The following is a 22472-nucleotide window of genomic DNA, read 5'->3' on the forward strand; positions in this document are numbered from 1 at the left end:
TCCAAATTAGAGGAATCCAATTTTGTTTCCATGGTATCAGTAAGGATCCACATCCGCCTGCATTAAGCCCGGTCCACACGCAGACATCGGCGCAGATGTATGTACATGCAAAAGATAGCTGCAAATGTGGTGCGTTCACACGACACAAACCTCAATCTACTGCTCGCCCGCCATCTGTCAGTGTAGTAAAGAAATATCAGTGGCAAGCGACTACGCTCCCCGTAAACGTCAAAAATTTAATTCAGTTTTTTGAAATATAGAAATGGAGGAAGTTCTGTTGTGGTCTGTGTTCGCAACTTGTGTTGCAAAAAACATTCAGACCAGCCGCAGGAAACAGAGAAAGCGGTCAAAATGGTGTATACAGTGGCTGCTAAAGCGAAAGCAGTTTTCTCACGTAAATTTACTGCGAGATTTGCAGGGCGAACCTTAAGAAAGCCAAGCAGATCAAAATACCATAAGGTTGGCTGGCATACTTGATCTACTCCTACACCAGATCTTCTAGATTTCTGAGCTTTGGATAACTCTTTTCGGTAAACAGTTCGCAACGAATTTTCTTTTATTACTGTTTCTCTGTTTGCCGAGGCGTCAACTGCCCACAATTTTTCAATTAGAGCATTGTGTGTAGCTGTCTCTTTGTCTCGGTCACTATATTCTTTACTTTTAATCTTCCACAAACATGGGTGGTTTCTATATATTTCAATGAATTCACTAACAAACTATCGAGAACACTGACGAGTATCAGCCATTTTAATGCCCTGTGCGCACAAATACAACACTAGACTGAGCAAACAGCTGTTTCGCGCCAGATTTGCGGCGATCTCCTGTCCACACGCTCCAACTTGTCTGCGCAGATGTGGTTTGAACCCACAGATTTGAGAGGTTTCGCTCAAACCTCCAACTCCAACTTCCAGGTTTGCACACACTTCAGGTTTGTGCAAATCTTCTGTCCACACGCAACGATCTGTCTGCTCAGATGTGATGTGCGCAGACATTTGCACAGACAGATCGTTGCGTGTGGACGGGCCTTATAACGATCTGTCTGTGCAAATGTCTGCGCACATCACATCTGAGCAGACAGATCGTTGCGTGTGGACAGAAGATTTGCACCAACCTGAGGTGTGTGCAAAGCTGGAAGTTGGAGTTGGAGGTTTGAGCGAAACCTCTCAAATCTGTGGGTTCAAACCACAACTGCGCAGACAAGTTGGAGCGTGTGGACAGGAGATCGCCGCAAATCTGGCGCGAAACAGATGTTTGCTCAGTCTGTGTTGTATTTGTGCGCACAGGGCATTAAAATGGCTGATACTCGTCAGTGTTCTCGAGAGTTTGTTAGTGAATTCATCGAAATATATAGAAACCACCCATGTGTGTGGAAGATTAAAAGTAAAGACTATAGTGACCGAGACAAAAAGACAGCACTATACAATGCTCTAATTGAAAAATTGCGGGCAGTTGACGCCTCGGCAAACAGTGAAACAGTAATAAAAAATAAAATTCGTTGCGAACTGTTTACCGAAAAGTTTCGCCCTGCAAATCTCGCAGTAAATTTACGTGAGAAAACTGCTTTCGCTTTAGCAGCCTCTGTCTACACCATTTTGACTGCTTTCTGTTTCCTGTGGTTGTTCTGAACTTTTTTGTAACACACGTTGTGAACACAGACCACAACAGAACTTCCTCCATTTCTATATTTCAAAATAACTGAATTAAATTTTTGACGTTTACGGCGGGCGTAGCCGCTTGCCACTGATATTTCTTTTCTATACCGACAGATGGCGGGCGAGTAGTAGATTGGGGTTTGTGTCGTGTGAATACACCACATTTGCAGCGATCTTTTGCATGTACAGACATCTGCGCCAATGTCTGCGCAGACAGATCGTTGCGTGTGGACCGGGCTTTAGAGGCGGCTGTGGACGAGCATATTCGATTTATTCGTTCCATAGAGGAGTGAATAGTATATCTTTGATTGGGACTTATGTCTTTGAAGAATTCTGTTGATAAAATCTTTGGCGACAAATACTGTTTACAGCGGTGTGCATTTGTTTATGTTGTGTATAATGTTTCACGTGGTGAGGTGACCAGCCGTGATTGCGAAGCATAAATTTTATGGAACGAAGTTAGCTTAAAACCAAGCGCAATGCCGAAGATAAAGGCAGAGAAGAAGGCAAGGCAGCATCAGGTGGTTGCCAAACAGGGTAAGGCATTCGATAATTTGGAAGAGGGATCGACGTTTAGAACAACTGTCAGTTTTGTGAGTAGTGTAATGTTCGTCTTGTACACATACCTAACGATCTCTGCTTTTGCGTGTCTTTATGTGAGAGTGTGTTTCTGTGTTTGTGTATTTTCGGTCGAACTATTTCGCTAGTGTTCTTTTCTATAACGTGACATGTTTTTGAGTTGTCCAATATCTATGAGAAAGGCATTACAAGGCTTCGACACATATGCAATATTCCGTGGCATCAACTGTATGACATTATCTTAAGATTTATAACGTTGCCATATTAATGATGCCGTCAGTCAATCTGTGCAGTGACGCGTTGTTAATTATTCCCATGCTTGGTTTGGAAGCTGTGTGTATCAGATTGACACATAATCGTATGATAAAAAACCAGTCTCCGTTAGACTTTTTGCCTCATTCATCACTGAATAGTAAAGTATGCTCTTAGGGTACTGCTTGCTGGCAAAACACTATGTAGAATACAATCAGTTTTTATGAGGACTACCGTCGTTGAAGTTACAGTAATTAGCATCATTTATTATTATTGCCATTCTTGCAAACTAATTTAAGCATAAAAAAACACATTCATAAATATATACGAATATTCCACTTATTTTTGAGTCAGGTAGCCTATCTAATATGTGCATTTTGATGCATATTACGCATGTATGTCATGTGTAAACTACAAAACTTGCAAGGAGTTGTCCAACATGTAACTTCTACTTGTATATTGTTATCCAGAATCGGACATACAGCATTTTTAAAAGATGATTATGACTTAGGTTGTTCAGTATATTAGCATCTGCATTTCTGTAGTTTTTTGACCTTCACTGTTCAATTGTCAGGTTCATGTTAGTGCTCACTTACAGAGTTCTCATCCTAGATGGTGTTTATTAATCTGGAATACTTATGGTCTTTAGTAACATGAAAAATTGAGAAGATTCAGATAATAACTAGGTAAATTGTCATGAGTTTAGTTGAGACAAGGACAGCACATAAATATGCAGCACATTCAGTGTGATACACAACAAAGAACATATATATAAATTACAGACAGAATTACTCTTGCAATTCTGATACAAGACATTACAAGATGATGTGAAAAAAAAAATTCTCCCTCCTACATACGTATTATCCAGCTGTGACATACCTCATACCCATCACTGCACTGGGATGAAGTCATGCTGACCCATCTCCAAATTGGACACAACCCATTAACTCATTGCTTCATACTCCAATTAGAGGACTCCCCAGTCTGTGATGCCTCTGGTGTACAAATCAGTGTACACCTCATTTTACCTGAGTATACGTCATATTTTGATGAGAACTTGGAAGCAAACATAATCTGCCCTCTGTTTTAACGATTGACATTTATGAAAAGCTACTGTGTCAGGACTGGGTTAAGCCTTTAGGCTATAGGTTTTAGCGGGCACAACCAGCCCCACTCATTTGCTGTACTGTTTTATTTCTGTTCTACTGAACTGTTCTTTTTATCACAAATTTTAGAGAGCAGGCTGTGTGTGTGTGTGTGTGTGTGTGTGTGTGTGTGTGTGTGTGTGTTTTGTGGTGGTGGTGGTGGTGGTGGTGGTCTTCAGTCCAGAGACTGGTTTGATGCAGCTCTCCATGCTACATCCTTCTGAATCTGTTTGGTGTATTCATCTCTTGGTCTCCTTCTACCATTTTTACCCTCCACGCTGCCCTCCAATACTAGATTGGTGATCCCTTGATGCCTCATTAAATCCTCCACGCAGCCCCCCAATACTAAATTGGTGATCCCTTGATGCCTCATTAGAATTCTTCTGTAGCACCACGTTTCGAAAGCTGCTGTTCTCTACTCGCATAAACTATTTATTGTACATGTTTCACTGCCATACACGGCTACACTCCATAGAAATACTTTCAGAAAAATTCCTGACACTTAATTCTATACTCAGTGTTAACAAATTTCTCTTCTTCAGAAACGCTTCCCTTGCCATTACCAGTTTACATTTTCTATCCTCCCTACTTTGACTATCATCAGTTATTTTGCTCCCCAAATAGCAAAACTCATTTACTACTTTAAGCATCTCATTTCCTAATCTAATTCCCTCAGCATCACTCAATTTAATTAAATTACATTCCATTATTCTAGTTTTACTTTTGTTGATGTTCATCTTATATCCTCCTTGCAACACACTGTCCATTCCGTTCAATTGCTCTTCCAAGACCTTTGCTGTCTCTAACAGAATTACAATGTCATCGGCAAGCCTCAAAGTTTTTATTTCTCCTCCATGGATTTTAATTCCTACTCCAAATTTTTCTTTTGTTTCCTTTACTGCTTGCTCAATATACAGATTGAATAACATCGAGGATAGGCTACAACCCTGTCTCACTCCCTTCCCAACCACTGCTTCCCTTTCATGCCTCTCGACTTTTATAACTGCCATCCGGTTTCTGTAAAAATTGTAAATAGCCTTTTGCTCCCTGTATTTTATCCCTGCCACCTTCAGAATTTGAAAGAGAGTATTCCAGTTAACATTGTCAAAAGCTTTCTCTAAGTCTACAAATGCTAGAAACGTAGGTTTGCCTTTCCTTAATTTATTTTCTAAGATAAGTTGTGGGATCAGTATTGCCTCGCGTGTTCCAACATTTCTACGGAATCCAAACTGATCTTCCCCGAGGTCGTTTTCTACCAGTTTTTCCATTCGTCTGTAAAGAATTCGTGTTAGTGGCTTATTAAACTGATTGATTGGTAATTTTCACATCTGTCAACACCTGCTTACTTTGGGATTGGAATTATTATATTCTTCTTGAAGTATGAGGGTATATCGCCTGTCTCATACATCTTGCTCACCGGATGGTAGAGTTTTGTCAGTGCTGTCTCTCCCAAGACTATCAGTAGTTCGAATGGAATGTTGTCTACTCCTGGGGCCTTGTTTCGACTTAGGTCTTTCAGTGCTCTGTCAAACTCTTCACGCAGTATCGTACCTCCCATTTCATATTCATCCACACCCTCCTCCATTTCCATAATATTGTCCTCAAGAACATCGTCCTTTTATAGACCCTCTATATACTCCTTCCACCTTTCTGCTTTCCCATCTTTGCTTAGGACTGCATTTCCATCTGAGCTCTTGATATTCATTCAAGTGGTTCTCCACCAAAGGTCTCTTTAATTTTCCTGTAGGCAGTATCTATCTTACCCCTAGTGATATATGGCTCTACATCCTTACATTTGTCCTCTAGCCATCCCCGCTTAGCCATTTTGCACTTCCTGTTGATATCGTTTTTGAGACGTTTGTATTCCTTTTTGTCTGCTTCATTTACTGCATTTTTTTATTTTCTCTTTTCATCAATTAAATTCAATATCTCTTCTGTTACTCAAGGATTTCTATTAGCCCCTCGTCTTTTTACCTACTTGATTCTCTGCTGCCTTCACCATTTCATCTCTCAAAGCTGCCCATTCTTCTTCTACTGTATTTCTTTCCCCCATTCTTGTCAATCATTCCCTAATGCTCTCCCTGAAACTCTCTACAACCTCTGGTTCTGTCAGTTTATCCAGGTCCAATCTCCTTAAATTCCCACCTTTTTGCAGTTCCTTCAGTTTTAATCTACAGTTCATAACCAATAGATTGTGGTCAGAGTCCACATCCGCCCCTGGAAATGTCTTACAATTTAAAACCTGGTTCCTAAATCGCTGTCTTACCATTATATAATCTATCTGATACCTTCCAGTATCTCCAGGCTTCTTCCATGTATACAACCTTCTTTCATGATTCTTGAACTAAGTGTTAGCTATGATTAAGTTATGCTCTGTACAGAATTCTACCAGGCGGCTTCCTCTTTCATTCCTTATCCCCGTTCCCTATTAACCTACTACGTTTCCTTCTCTTCCTTTTCCTACTATCGAATTCCAGTCACCCGTGACTATTAAATTTTCATCTCCCTTCACTATCTGAATAATTTCTTTTATCTCATCATACATTTCATCAATCTCTACATCATCTGCAGAGTTAGTTGGCATATAAACTTGTACTACAGTGGTGGGCGTGGCCTTCGTATCTATCTTGGCCACAATAGTGCGTTCACTGTGCTGTTTGTAGTAGCTTACCCAAACTCCTATTTTTTTATTCATTATTAAATCTACTCCTGCATTACCCCTACTTGATTTTGTATTTATAATCCTATGTTCACCTGACCAGAAGTCTTATTGCTCCTCCCACCGAACTTCACTAATTCCCACTATATCTAACTTTAACCTATCCATTTCCCTTTTTAAATTTTCTAACCTATCTGCCCAATTAAAGGGTCCGACATTCCATGCTCCAGTCCATAGAATATCAGTTTTCTTTCTCTTGAGAACAACGTCCCCCTGAGTAGTCCCCGCCCGGAGATCTGAATGGGGGACTATTTTACCTCCGGAGTATTTTACCCAAGAGGATGCCATCATCATTTAACCATACAGTAAAGCTGCATGCCCTCGGGAAAAATTACGGCTGTAGTTTCCCCTTGCTTTCAGCTGTTCGCAGTACCAGCACAGCAAGGCTGTTTTGGTTAGTACGCCTTAGATAAGTTCGTACCGACTAAGGTCCAAAGCGAGGGGAAAGATCCACCGTGGTATAACAATCATGTACGAAAGGTACTACGGAAACAAAGAAAGCTTCATCATAGGTTTAAGAGTAGTCGAATCATAGCTGATAAGGAAAAGCTGAACGAAGCGAAAAAGAGCGTAAAGAGAGCAATGAGAGAAGCATTCAACGAATTCGAACATAAAACATTGGCAAACAATCTAAAAAAGAACCCTAAAAAGTTTTGGTCATATGTAAAATCGGTAAGCGGATCTAAATCCCCTATTCAGTCACTCGTTGACCACGATGGCACCGAAACAGAGGACGACCGAAGAAAGGCAGAAATACTGAATTCAGTGTTCCGAAACTGTTTCACTGCGGAAAATCGTAACACGGTCCCTGACTTCAGCCGTCGCACGGACGCCAAAATGGAAAATATTGAAATAAACGATATCGGAATTGAAAAACAACTGCTATCACTTAGTAGCGGAAAAGCATCCGGACCAGACGAGATACCCGTAAGATTCTACAGTGATTATGCTAAAGAACTTGCCCCCTTTCTATCAGCAATTTATCGTAGATCTCTGGAAGAACGTAAAGTACCTAGCGACTGGAAGAAAGCGCAGGTCGTTCCCATTTTCAAGAAGGGTCATAAATCAGATGCGAATAATTATAGGCCTATTTCGCTTACGTCAATCTGTTGTAGAATAATGGAACATGTTTTATGTTCTCGTATTATGACGTTCTTAGATAATACAAATCTCCTTCATCATAACCAACATGGATTCCGCAAACAGAGATCATGTGAAACTCAGCTCGCCCTATTTGTCCAAGAAATTCACAGTGCCGTAGACACTGGCGAGCAGATTGATGCCGTATTCCTGGACTTCAGGAAGGCATTTGATACGGTTCCGCACTTACGTTTAGTGAAAAAAATACGAGCTTACGGAATATCGGACCAGGTTTGTGATTGGATTCAGGATTTCCTAGAAGAAAGAACACAACATGTCATTCTTAACGGTTCAAAATCTGCAGATGTAGAGGTAATTTCGGGAGTACCGCAAGGAAGCGTGATAGGACCTTTATTGTTTACAATATACATAAATGACTTAGTTGACAACATCGGTAGCTCCGTGAGGCTATTTGCAGATGACACGGTTGTCTACAAGAAAGTAGCAACATCAGAAGACTCGTACGTACTCCAGGAAGACCTGCAGAGGATTAATGAATGGTGCGACAGCTGGCAGCTTTCCCTAAACGTAGATAAATGTAATATAATGCGCATACATAGGGGCAGAAATCCATTCCAGTACGATTATGCCATAGGTGGTAAATCATTGGAAGCGGTAACGACCGTAAAATACTTAGGAGTTACTATCCGGAGCGATCTGAAGTGGAATGATCACATAAAACAAATAGTGGGAAAAGCAGGCGCCAGGTTGAGATTCATAGGAAGAATTCTAAGAAAATGTGACTCATCGACGAAAGAAGTAGCTTACAAAACGCTTGTTCGTCCGATTCTTGAGTATTGCTCATCAGTATGGGACCCTTACCAGGTTGGATTAATAGAAGAGATAGACATGATCCAGCGAAAAGCAGCGCGATTCGTCATGGGGACATTTAGTCAGCGCGAGAGCGTTACGGAGATGCTGAACAAGCTCCAGTGGCGGACACTTCAAGAAAGGCGTTACGCAATACGGAGAGGTTTATTATCGAAATTACGAGAGAGCACATTCCGGGAAGAGATGGGCAACATATTACTACCGCCCACATATATCTCGCGTAATGATCACAACGAAAAGATCCGAGAAATTAGAGCAAATACGGAGACTTACAAGCAGTCGTTCTTCCCACGCACAATTCGTGAATGGAACAGGGAAGGGGGGATCAGATAGTGGTACAATAAGTACCCTCCGCCACACACCGTAAGGTGGCTCGCGGAGTATAGATGTAGATGTAGATGTAGACTGTTGCCACTGCAACTACTGAAAAGGCTGCTGCCTCTCTTCAGGAACCACATGTTTGTCTGGCCTCTCAACAGATATCCCTCCCACCTACGATATGGCTATCTGTATCGCTGAGGCACACAAGCCTCCCCACCAACAGCAAGGTTCATGGGGGTGGCACACAATAGTATAATGACTAAATCATCTCATCACTCCTACAAATGCCCCATTTATCTCATTCATTATAATTTATGTTAAAATTAAGTAAGTGCGGCCTTATGTGAGGCATATTAAATATAATTTCCCTATTAATCGTCCAAGAATTGAGTAGCATGGATGATGAAGGGATGAGCATAATTGATACTGGTTTGGAATGTTTTTCATTACATAATGTACACTGACATGCGTAATTTAAATGTAGATTACATATTTGGTAGTTGTCACCTCTGCATCTATGCTACAGAAATGGGCTGGGTTAATTTCAGTTAAGCTGTATTGTTTGTTATCTACTTCAGAACCAAAATTTTACCAGAAGTAAAATGAGGTTGTGATTGCAAGTCCCTTAATCTCGATTCAGTTTTTAAGGAGAACACAGCATATTATTGTTACAGAAGTGTTTCTTTTAATTACACACTCATACATTTTAAGCAAAATTGAAAGTTGAGACTCCACCCATGGATTTGTCCCTTGAGGTCACGAATAGGGCACACGCTCCTGTTTGTATTTCAGATGTGACCAAGATGTCACTCATTAAACCTGTGAACAAACAGAAATAACACATGTAATGTTTAATTCCTCCAATAGAATCAAACTAACAGGACAACTGTGGGAAGTAGGACATTTTTGTTGGAGACAAACTAAATATATGACAGTAAGACACACACCACCATTCCAAAACACAATTTAACCACACAAAATTCTGAACATTAACACAACTTTAAAAAAAAAAAAAAAAGACATTTGTATCGTAAATTCTGCTTGGCCTATACAGTTCAAACAAAGACCAAAGTACTAGTAACCCACACACAACTCGAAAATCCACCATCTCAAATTTCACTTGACCTACATAGCTCCAACAAAGCCCTCAATACCAGGAACCTTTGACCTACATAGCTCCAACAAAGCCCTCAATACCAGGAACCCCCAAACAATTTGAAAACCTAGTATCACAAATTTCAGTTGACCTGTATAGTTCACAAGAAGGCAGTTCCAAAAATGAAATGCACACACATCATCAAATCTGTTTTTGAAACCTTCACTTACCCTATCTGTCTAAAACAAAGTCCACAGTAAAAAAACCAAAACTCACTCTTGTAACTAATACCAAAAACGGAACTTAACCAACAATGATAAACCAATATTCACAATACCTAATAACCACAATCCACCACACTTGTGGGACACTAAAGAAACAAATCCTGAAATTCGTGAAAATTAGCATCATCTCCAGTTTCAATAAACATAAACAACTATTTACATAACCATGCATACCATACATATTACAATACAAAGCAAATAAAAATGATCTAAATAACTGTAGGAACTTGATCGCAGACAACATAATGTCACCCATTGCGGCAAGCAATGGCCTACTTATAAATTTCTGCGTTGTATCCATAACTAAGAGAAAAATAATATTGAGTCCCTCACAATAATAAATATGTGGTACACATTCCAAACACAAACATGAATCTATCAGCCACAATAGCTAAAATCGTAGTAACTCACTATCAAACAAACACTGACTCTTCCATTAACATCCTGACACACTCAGCTTACAATGTTTAATGTCTCACTAACGTATCTAACAAACAACTTTGAAACATAAACATTTAACATGAGCGGGTGTCACCAAACACCACAACACACCATCTACAAACATAGTTTCATCACAGTCAAAGCAAACTTGTGGATTTGAACTTTTGGTAGACCATAAATTTGTACCCAGCCACAAAAGTAGTTCAGAGAGCTGCATAATTCCACTGTGCTAGATTGTGCAGTGTACAGTAGGGGTGACATTCACTTCTTTAATCCTGTTTTAGCTTTTTATGGATTCCCTGAATCGTTCCATGTGAATGCTGGCAAAGATCCCCCCCCATCAACTTTATTTAAAATAGCTAATTTTCTTCTCAAATGGTTGCAGGGATTCACAACCTTGCTAACACTATCTCCATTCTATCCCACCCGGCCATCATAGGCCCAGAACACTGCCTACCCTATGATGTGTAATTGCAGTCTACGGTGCCAGTGAACTTGAATTGATAGTCATTTGTATGATCGGTAACAGTACAGTATTTTTGTTAGTAGCTAGTTTCGTAATGAAAAAATGATGCGGACTGTAAATTGAAAGTAATAACAAAGAACATGGAAACAGAGCAGCTGAGTGACATTTTGGCCGTCCTCCAACAGAAAAAAAACCATTTGGGATTGCTGGAGTAGTAAAGAAGAATTGGAAAAAAAAATGAGGAAGACTAAATGTGCAAGTAGAGGACTGAGTGCAAAGTGGCCAAAACTGGAAGATAACATATTGAAATGGATTCAAGAACACTGTCGAAATGGCATTGGAATTAATACAAAAAGTGATTCAAATACACGCTCATAAGCTAGTGCTACAGTGAGGCTTAAGAGACTTTAAGGGTATAGTTGGCTGGTGCTACAGATGTATGAAGCATCGTGGACTGAGTATGCAAACCAAAACCAAAATATCTCAGAAAATGTTGCAAGAGTATGAAGAGAAAATACTATTTTTCCATTGCTTTATTATTTAACATCAAAACAAAAACAGTGTTGAACTAAGTCAGGTAAGGAATGTGGATGAAAGTACTGGTATTTGATGTGCCAATTAACAGAACTGTTGCTTTGAAAAGTGCTAAAATTGTAGCTATAAAAACAAGTGGACATGATAAATGCACTACACTGTTAGCCTTTCATGCTGCGCTGATGGTACTAAACTCAATCTGATGATCATTTCCAAACGCACAATGCCAAAACCACTCAGCTAAGCGGGCAGACTGAGGAATGGAACAAATGGATGATTGGTGAAACCCAACATGAATTCACACTGAAGGAAGCTTTAAAATTACCTACAATCAAACAAGTGTACGAGTGGATAAAACAGTCGTGGTCTAGAGTGAGAGAAGACATTATTGTTAAACCTTTAAAGAAGTGCAGCATAGGCAATGCTCTCAATGCCAGTGAAGACCATATTATCGATGAAGAGGGCAGCTATGACAATGGAGAGTAAGAGAAAGAAAAAAGTTCAAATGACGAATTTCAGGGATTTTAAAGATCAGTTCGGTTTTATAACCTAAGCTTTTTCCCCTTTTTTCCTGTCTTTGTATTATAGTAATAAAAATGGTAAAAATGTTATTCTTTAAAAAAATGCTTAAAATGTAAGATGTCTTATAGTCCGTAGTGTCTTATAGCCTGTAAAATACAGTACATATAGCTCTATGTGATGGTCTGTGCAGTAGGTTCATAGAAAAATAAATGTATTTGCTGTGAAGATAACAACATTCACTTTAACTATTAACCTTTAATTGTGAAATTTGGTAATAGAAATCATGGCTTAAAGTGTGAAATTTAGTAGCCAAAAGCTACAGACTGGTGCATTTCATATGATATGAATTGTATTATTGTTTAAGTAAACTGCCCTAGTGTTTAAGGTACTAAACTTCTGGGAATGGTGGTTTCCCTAAACCACCTCAGGCTAATGCTGTGGTGATTCATTAAAGACAATTAATTTTATCCAAATGTACTTGGGCTTCCTATGTAAGGACCTCGGAAGAAGCATTAAATTTTTATTGTAAGATGTGTGTCTCTTCGGATTAGGCACAGAATTAGTTATTGTTTCATTCTGAAGCTCTAACAGCCTCTGTGTTAGCAGAGTAAATTGTGAGAAAGCATGTCTGGCCTACTATGCAAGCTACTGTTCATTTTAATTCTCAAGCATATTTCAGTACCATTGTATCATAATCAGTGGGTACTCTACTCTGTTCTGTAAAATAAAGAAATGTTTACAATTACAGTTAGCCGAAGGGAAATTAGGTTTAAAAGCATTTTACACTCATGTTGTCTTGGGGGGGGGGGGGAGGGGGGGACGTGAACAAGTAGAGATATAATGTTCATATAAACAGGACATATGCGTTAGTATGTTTTGCAGAAATGATTAGCATTTGAACCATGTCGGCGTGCGGGTTCAGGTCAACACCGATTTCGTGGTGAAACACCAGTTACCAGTAAAATGTGGCTGTGTCGTCACTATAAACCAAAGGTAATGGGTCAGCGTGACTTGAGCAGACATGCAGGAAGCATTACAGACGTATGCGTAACTGTACCTTCAAATCAGCGAGTTTGAAAGAGGGCATCTTATTGACATGAGAAAATGTGATGCAGCTACCCGGGAAATTGCTGCGTGTGTGGGATGAAGTGTTTCAGCAGCACAACAGGTATTTGCAGAGTGGCTCACGAAAGGCCGTAGAACACTATGAGATGGGTCAGATTGTACCACCCAGACTCCTCCCCCCCCCCTTCCCCCCATCCCCCCCTCCCCCTCTCCCCCTCCAAGAAAATCGACACCTCATCCAAATGGCATTGCAGGACAGATCTGCATCCTCCTCAGCTCTGGAACATCAGTGGAATAGTGTAACACATCATACACTATCAGAGGTAACAGTCCATTGCTGTTTATTATGGCATGGATTACGTTTGTGTCATCCAGTTGTCTGCCTACCTTTGACGAATTTATGGAAGCATGTTAGATGGCAATGGTATATGGAATAATGTTACTGGGGACAGGAATGGCATCAGATAGTGTTTTTGGGTGAATCCAGGTTCAGTTTGTTTGAAAATGATGGCCACATTTTGGTTTGCCGCAGACAGGGGGAATGGCATCACAGTGACAGTATTCGCACAAGACATGCAGTGCCAACTCAAGGCCTTATGATGTGGGGTACTATTGGGTACAATCACTTACCACAGTTGGTGTATGTTCAGGACACTGTGACTAATGTGACCTATGTGAATGACATCCTGCGACCTGTAGTCATATCCTTTCAGCACAAAACCCTAGATGTCATTTTTCAGCAAGACAGTGCACAGCCACATGTTGCTGCCCGAACAAATGCCTTCCTGGTGTCGTGATGTCAGTCTTTTGCCCTGGCCCACTAGGTCACCAGACTTGTTACCAATCGAAAATATGTGGAATATGTTGAAACAACGGGTGCAGCTTTGTAATCCAGTGCCAACCACCACAAGTGAACTTTGGAACCAGATGAATGCAGCATGGGTGGTTATACTGCAGGACACCATTCATGCCTTATACTTGTTGATGCCATCATGCGTGGAATAAGTTATCAGGGCCCATGGTGGATCCTGTGCCTACTAGGCAACGGGATACGTGCTGACCTGAGGTGACTGAAATGCTAGTGGTTTCTCAGAACATACTAAAGTACATGTCTTGTGAATGTGGATGTCCTGTCTGTAGTCGTTCAAGGTGTTCTGTTTTTTGTGAACATGTGTGTATGTATGTTATGATTATTACCTTGTTTTTCTAGAATGTTAGGTTCATTTAGGACCTTCTTTATATTATGGCAAGCTATACATAGTGTCCCAGGGGGAATGGCCAATATCCCGGTATGTGACATGACATAAACACTCATTTGAAAAAAAAAATAAAAAAAACTTCATATGGACATATCCCTATTCTGAATGGTTTCTGATGTAGAATATATTTAATGAACATTTGTTTTTAGGGTAGTAACACACATGTATGTGTCTTACTGTAATCACTAGATTGCTCGTGGTAGTACAATTAACTGGCCGCAGTTATCACCAAACCTCAAGCCTTTAGATGTTTGTTTATGGGGTTGGGTGAAGTCTGAGGTGAGCTAATGAAAGGTGAATACACAATCTGAAGTGCTTGTTGTATCCCTGAATACCAACACTCTGTACAACAATGCAAATGAGGTCTTATACAACCTTGAATTCTAGAAAATAAGTTAATAATCAAAACAGATGTAAAATGCTTTTAAACTTAATTTTGACTCTAAGAATCATGTAAAATATATTTACATTTTGCAGAACTTAATAAAAGTACTGACTGATGGTAAGTCGGCTAAAACATGTTGGGAGATTAAACTGAACAGTTGCTTGCATAATTGGTGGATCCAAATTCCTGTAATTTAATCTGCAACCACAGATGCTGTTAGAGTTTCAGAACCAATCAGTGATTAATTCTGTACTATAATTTGAAGAATAACTCATGTTGCAATAAAATTTAACGCTTCTTCAGAAGTGTAAATTTAATATTAATGTCACTTCGTATCTAGCGGTTCTAGGCGCGCAGTGCGGAACCGCGCGACTGCTATGGTCGCAGGTTCGAATCCTGCCTCGGGCATGGATGTGTGTGATGTCCTTAGGTTAGTTAGGTTTAAGTAGTTCTAAATTCTAGGGGACTGATGACCACAGATGTTAAGTCCCATAGTGCTCAGAGCCATTGTCACTTCGTAACTTCAGTTTATTGTTAGGACATGAGCTGCCCAGAATCTCCACCACCTTTCCCTTCTAATACCTTTCTCTTGCCAAATAACAAACACATTTGTTATATTTCTTATACCCCCTTGCACACAGAAGAAAAATACGTTATATGGATGAATAATGATATTTTCTTTCTTTCAGGAATTCTATTCAACAAAGAATTTGGTCAACATATTTTGAAGAATCCTTTGATAATTCAAAGTATGATTGAAAAAGCTGCTCTACGACCTACTGATGTAGTGCTAGAAATTGGTCCAGGTACTGGAAATATGACTGTCAAACTTCTTGAAAGGGCTAAAAAAGTTATAGCCTGTGAAATAGATACACGGTAAGAGGAACTTCGTAATTATTCTATAAATTAAATGAAAATGCATTGCCGTATTAAAATTTACTTTAGCCATTTGATAAAGAAGGATATGTAATGTAATATTCTTGTTTTCAGTTTAGTTGCTGAACTGCAAAAAAGGGTACAAGGTACACCAATGCAATCTAAACTGCATATATTGATTGGTGATGTTCTGAAGTCAGACTTGCCATTCTTTGACTTGTGTGTGGCAAATATCCCGTATCAGATCTCGTCACGTCTAGTTTTCAAGCTCCTTTTACACAGGCCGTTCTTCCGTTGTGCAGTAATTATGTTCCAACGAGAATTTGCTCAAAGGCTTGTTGCAAAACCTGGTGATAAACTGTACTGTAGATTATCCATTAACACTCAGCTCTTAGCAAGAGTGGATATGCTATTGAAGGTTTGTGTTCAAGACAGAATTGTCTCACCATTTTATCATTGCAGAATCTAGTTCACACCCGTTTTTTAAAACAGTGTACCAAATAATATGTTTTGCAGGTAGGGAAGAACAATTTCAAGCCACCTCCAAAGGTGGAATCAAGTGTAGTTCGAATAGAGCCTAGAAATCCTCCGCCTCCCATCAATTTTACAGAGTGGGATGGGCTTACAAGAATTGCCTTCACAAGAAAGAATAAAACATTGGGCTCAGCATTTAAACAGTCATCAGTTCTTGCTGCACTTGAAAAGAATTACAAGATTCACTGTTCATTACACAACATAGTAAGTATCCCTGTTACTTCTAATATGCAGCCACCAACTTAAGACGTAACAACATGCTAAATTTGAGGAAAAATTATTAAGACTGTGGAATATAAATAGGAGTCTTCATTTTGAATGCATGATGTTGAGAATTATAGTTCTATATTGTTTAAATTGCAAATAAAGGTGGTGACAGCTAAAGGATAGTACAAGATCACAATGAAAAGTTCTTTGTGTGGCAGTGAAATACTATTTTTTAGTTAATGTGCCTTTATTTTTGTGACATAGGCCCCTTTTAGACCAAAAATGTCCAACATTTTTGTGGTAATTAGATTGTGTTCCTGAAGTGTGATTCTGGAAGGTATGCTATAACGTCTTTATTAGACCAAAACATTCTCTGTCTCCACATTTGGCTAACAAGAGAGATATGGCAGTGACAAGACACTGGATTTATGTATGTGATAATAGTAATTTAGATCTCCATCTGCCCATCTTTTCTATGGTTTCCATAAGTCACTTAATGCAAGTTTCAGCATGGTTCCTTTGAAAGAGCATGAATGTTTATGTTCCTCAATTTGAGCTTGTGCTTAAACTCTAATGACCACGTTATCAATAGGACATCTAACCGAAATCTTTCTTCTTTTTTAGCTATAGGCTTTTTTAGCTGTCGGAATAAGTGTCTGGTATAGGAAGAGAGATCTGTAAATTACAGTTGATGTTCCAAGTATTTGTACCTCAGATACCTCAATTTTAATGTTTCCATAGCTCCTTTCAGTGCCCTGATGAAAGGAAATATTTTTCTTTTGCTCTTCAGCATTTCCTTGTGTGTCTTTTTCACTCCGTGGATCCAGAAGACACGTGGTATTCACTAGTTATTGATTTAAGCCAGTCATTTTTGACTTCCATAAATTTCTGGCCATAGCCTTTGTGACAGATGAGGTGGACTTAACCTTTTTGGTGCCAAATATCCACCTACTGCTTTGATTGTTGTTTCAAGTTCTATAATAAACTAGTGGGCTCATATCCCCAGTAACAAATTGCCACACAAAATAAGTTAGCTTTATTCTTTCTTTCAGCCAGTATTCAACATATATGTGCCTGCGTCTTGCACGAAGCTCATCATTCATATGGATTATTTTGAATAGAAACCATGCTGAAATGTGCTGACATTAACTGTTGTAAATTAAGAATTTGATTTCTTATAAACCTTCACCAACTTTGATGCCGTTAGGTTGGTGGTAAGCTGTTCAAGACCCAACATTGCTCTGTGGTATTTCAGTTTATCCATCCGAACAAAATGTTGCTACCTTTAAGAGCTGTGTGACAGACCTGTTCTGCATATCAAGTTGGCACTTGAAACTTTTTCATGGAGGTACTCCAAAAGTTGGTAGAACAGTGCTGCCCTGGGTGGAACTTGTCTGTCGTATTGCATGGAAAGGGTTTATCCATCTGCAGTGAATCACTTCATGTCGCTATTATGCACTCAGCATTGAAATGAGTTACCAGCCCTCCGCAATGAGGAAGCTTGTATGGTAAAAGCCAAAGTAATTTGCATCCAGTTTAAGACTTTTTTTTTCCTTGATCTGTCACAATAAAGCTGGGGATAGGATTTGGAGATATGTTTCATTTTCCTTTAATTTCCAGTTTATTCATCTTCCATTTGTTACTCCTGTGTGCACAGCTGCGTGCTCTCATCAAGTGTGTGCAACTGTTTGCTCTCATCACGTGTAAATAGAAAAATATTACTTCCATAACAAAATAGTAAACCATGGTTAATTTTACGAGCATGTTGTGGCTTTAGAGTTTCTTAGATTTACGTGCAAACCAAATTTTAAAACTAATATCACTTGCAATAATTTCAGACACTTCCAGACAAGTTTGACATTAAAGTGAAGATTGATGATATCCTCAAGCAAAATGATTTTGAAACAAAGAGAGCCCGAACCATGGATATTGATGACTTCATGAAGTAAGCATCTTGATATAGTGTTCTGTCTGCAGAGCCTCTTTATGTCGATAATTTTACAGTGGAACATTGCATATTTCTTTGCATCTTATAAATTACGTCCATTTTCCAGGCTCTTGCACGCATTCAATATGGAAGGTGTACATTTTTCGTAGCAGTGGAATTTTTATATATACATGGGACAGTTGTCACCTGCATCACTCCTGAATGAAGTACACTTGTGGACACAGTGGCGTCTTCTTGCATATGGTGCAGTGGACTTGGAAACATCGTTTAAGATTTCTGAGTGTATAATTATTTTTGTTATTAAGGTCTGAGCACACATTGTGAGAACTTAAAAGTGAGCTCTTTATGCCCAGTTTGTTGCTGCAGGTATCCAGTTGTCTAATAAAAAAGGAAAGAACACTATTTGGTTCCAGAAATGCATGACCTGTAAAGTTAGTTCTAATGTTTTTTCCTTGTGTCAGCATTTGTCTAGTGTGTGGTATGAAGTCTCCTCCAAAACAGATTAATTCACATTGTAGGAAACTAAACTTTGACGATATAAAAAGGTAAAAGATAAGGTTTCGAAGCAATGTTGTTATTCAAATATTTTGTATAATTAAGCAGAGAAAGTCTTTTTCAAGTGAACTTGTTCAAAAAATGTGTAGGGAGCTGCACAAGAAATACACACTTCATCACATAAATACAACACTTCGAAGTGATCTTCATAAAAGAACACCTGAAGCAGTAAGTAGAATAAGAAGTATCAGTAATCGGCTAACGAAACACTGATACATAATGCGTATATAAGCACAGAATGCTGTGTCTCTCCCTTGCTACCAGTCTCTTACCAATATAATTAGTTCATAGTTACTAAATTTAGTAAAACAGATTTCATTTGTTGGGATATATTAAGCATGTTCGTGCAGTGAAGGCATGATGCATAACTTAGTATTGAATTATGGAATTGATATAGGGACTATAAAACACAGATTCAATTAACAGGAATAAATATTTTTTTCTTCCTAGGTTCAAAATATGTACAAATTATAAGCTGATAGTTATTAGTAACTAATATGAAAGAATCAAGGAACAATTAGAACAGGAGTTAGGAGAGTATCAGGAAGGTTTCAGACCATGGAGAAGCTGTGCAGAGCAGATAATTAGTTTAAAATTGATTATGGCATACTACAAGAAATGGAACAAACACTTTGGCAATAACATTTGTAGATTTTGAGAAGGCATATGACTGTCTCCACAGACCTTCAGTATTAAAAATTTTAAGAAATCTATGACTCCATCCAAAACTAAGTAAAATAATACAACTCACTCTAACCAACACCAAATCAAAAGTGAAATTTAGAGGAGAAATTTCAGAACCATTCCTCATAAAAGCAGGCTTAAGACAAGGTGACTGCCTATCACCATTACTGTTCAACTGTGCACTGGAGTACACAATGAGAGAATGGTACAAGGACAATCCAAAGATGACGAGAATTGTAAGTGCAAAAGATGATATTAGCCTAAACTGCTTGGGATTCGTTGATGATCTTGCTCTCCTAGCCAACACCATTCAAGAAGCCAGGCAACAAGTGAAATCACTACAAGAAATAGCAGAGAAAGTAGGCCTTAGAATATCATTCGAAAAAACGAAAATTATGCTAACTTATCCACCACTTGCAAACAAAATTACAATAGGAGAACAGGAAATTAAAATTGTTGATAAATTTAAATATTTAGGCAAAATAATAACATACAATCTAAATGAGAAGCCATCATGGCAGAATAGAATAAAAAAACTGAACTACGCAAATTACATTACCAAAACTACATACAACAATAAAAGCCTATCTATAGATGCAAAATGAAAACACTATAAAACAGTTACACAAGCAGAAATAACGTATGCAGCTGAAACTATCTTCAAAACAACTAATACAGCAGAAATTGACAGAATACTAAAAACAGAAAGAAGAATAATTGGGACATGCACAAATAAACAGTATAAAATAAATGGACATTGGAGAATAGCATCAAATGAAACAGTATATAAGAAAATAGAACCAGTCATGAGCACGATCAGGAGGAAACGCATCTCATTCTTTGGCATCTGATGAGAACTCCAGAAAACATAATTAGTAAAAAAATAATACAAAAATTGTGGAATAGCAAGAGTGACATTAAATGGATCACAGAAATTAAGGAAGATATAAAAGAACTCAAAATTACAGTAGATAACCTAAAAAACAAGACAGAGAAAACCAGAATACTGCAAGACCTGCAAATCAGACTACAAATGAAAATCAATAAAAGGATTACAGGAAGAGTGGTCTCAGATGAAGAAAGAAAGAAAATATCTGAAAGAATGATGAAATATTTGGCAGACAGAAGAGCAAAACGCCTTTCATATAAGAATAGACTCTAATAATTATATTACCTAAATATCATGTTAAGTTATTGTTGAGCCAAATTGTATCCCTGTGTAACAACTTGTTTACAACTTTGTATTTTTGACTAGAGTGGTCCAATGAAGGCCATAAAATATATATGTTCCATGACTCATGCTCATTCGTATGACCTGTCATTTCTGTCACATTTTTATAGGAATGTGTGACTATATGCTGGCCTTGCAAAGTAGTGCATTTTTCTTATGTCCAAATTGCACTTAACTCTAGGTTTCTGTGTTAATTATGCCATAAACTGTGAAAACAAAAAAAATAATTTCTATAATTTTTGGATCTGTAATTGCAACATTAATGACCTAAGAGACTACCAAATGCAAGCCGTTGGCACAGCTGTATAAGAGTGGGCGGCTGTGAGTTGTAGCAAACAAGTTGCTTACACGGTAGCGTGTCACTATATGCAGCCATACTGAGGTGGAACCTTTTGATACCTTGAAGGCAGATCAAAGTCTTATTGGCATATTAAAGTCTCTGCAGAAGCCAAGTGTTACATTAAAATTAGTGACAAACTGGGAAGAAAATACGTCTTAGAGCCTGGCAAGGGAAGCTATGTGCAGCAATCGGACCAGCCAGATGCCAGGCTGCTGAGCAGCTGTGTGTGATAAAAAACCGTAACTTATGAAAGCACAAAGGGGCCGTATGTATTTCTGAAAATTGAGCCCTTGATAAGCAGTGCAATTAAGAATAATAAGAGCCCAGCGTTTGTAGTTAGACAGAGAGCATGGTACAAGAGGGTCTTTAGGTGGGCATGCCACTATGTCATGAGAAGCCAATGAAGGGTTTAGGACACAGGCCCTGTCACCCAGCTTCTGAAGATCCTCGTGTACACAGAGCGAGTGAGGTAGTGAGAGACCTTGGACATTACATCATGTCAGAGGCCAACAGGATCGAAAGGGAAAGCTGAACAAAACTCAAGAGCAGGAGCTACAGTCAGAGAAATTGCAGGCAGGTTAGAAGTCTCTGTCTGAAGTGAGAAGGTGCAGGCAGGCAGCTGGAAGAGTTGCAGGGATAACAACCAGATCGGATGGGATTTTAGGTAAGTAGCTGTGGTCTCTGTGTTTTGGAATTTGGGTGCTAGTGACAGCTTCACATTAGAGAAGACTAAATGGTAATAGTCAGTCACTGTCACTTTGTTTCATTGGGAACACTGTAACCTGGGCAGTTAACTTGACACTGTAACATTTTTAAATAAACTCAGAAGTTGTTAAACGCTTCTGACTTGGAAATAAACAAGTCACCTCCTACCTTGCTTTTCATACCAGGGATGTTAACATAATTATCAGATCAAGTATCCTTCGTACAGTGATCAAATGGCTTCTCCACTTTTACAAACCATGTCAGGCAGTACACATGTTTGGAACACGACATAAATAAATTTGGTGCCAGGTATGGGTTACGCAAAGGCAATTGGTTAGTAGGACTTACTGAAGGAGAGACAGCAGGTTTGCTGCAGTGGCTGTGGCAAATTGCAGAAAGATGTGTTGACTCACAACTTTCAGCTTAAGAAGAAATACCGTCCCATGACAGCAGAGTCTGTAACGGAGTCTTAGCAGGTGCAGAGCAATGGCAGCTTGGTGGAGATCCATGTGGCACCAGGGATGCTCAAGTAGCCAGAGATCCATGGACTTGAGGCCAAGGGTCCAGTCTCCGCTGCAGCAGCCAGAGTGAGTGACGAAATTGGCACAGCCAAGCAGGATAGTGGTCGACACATCGCAGATAGAGGGTGATTGGCAGTGCGCACTCCCGAGCGACACAGCACAGCACAGCACGACTCATTT

General features: G+C 39.1%; 1 protein-coding gene across 1 annotated transcript; it reads left to right on the forward strand.

Annotated features, from left to right (window-relative positions):
- Positions 1-1972: 1972 nt before the first annotated feature.
- LOC126253072 (probable dimethyladenosine transferase) lies at positions 1973-18672 on the forward strand. The gene is made up of 6 exons (XM_049954163.1): positions 1973-2189; positions 15381-15567; positions 15682-15985; positions 16084-16305; positions 18147-18253; positions 18363-18672. The coding sequence occupies exons 1-6, from the start codon at positions 2132-2134 to the stop codon at positions 18403-18405; spliced, it is 921 nt and encodes a 306-aa protein (XP_049810120.1). The 5' UTR covers positions 1973-2131; the 3' UTR covers positions 18406-18672.
- Positions 18673-22472: the final 3800 nt, after the last annotated feature.

Source organism: Schistocerca nitens, chromosome 4 (assembly GCF_023898315.1).
Source record: "Schistocerca nitens isolate TAMUIC-IGC-003100 chromosome 4, iqSchNite1.1, whole genome shotgun sequence".
Lineage (NCBI taxonomy): Eukaryota > Metazoa > Arthropoda > Insecta > Orthoptera > Acrididae > Schistocerca > Schistocerca nitens.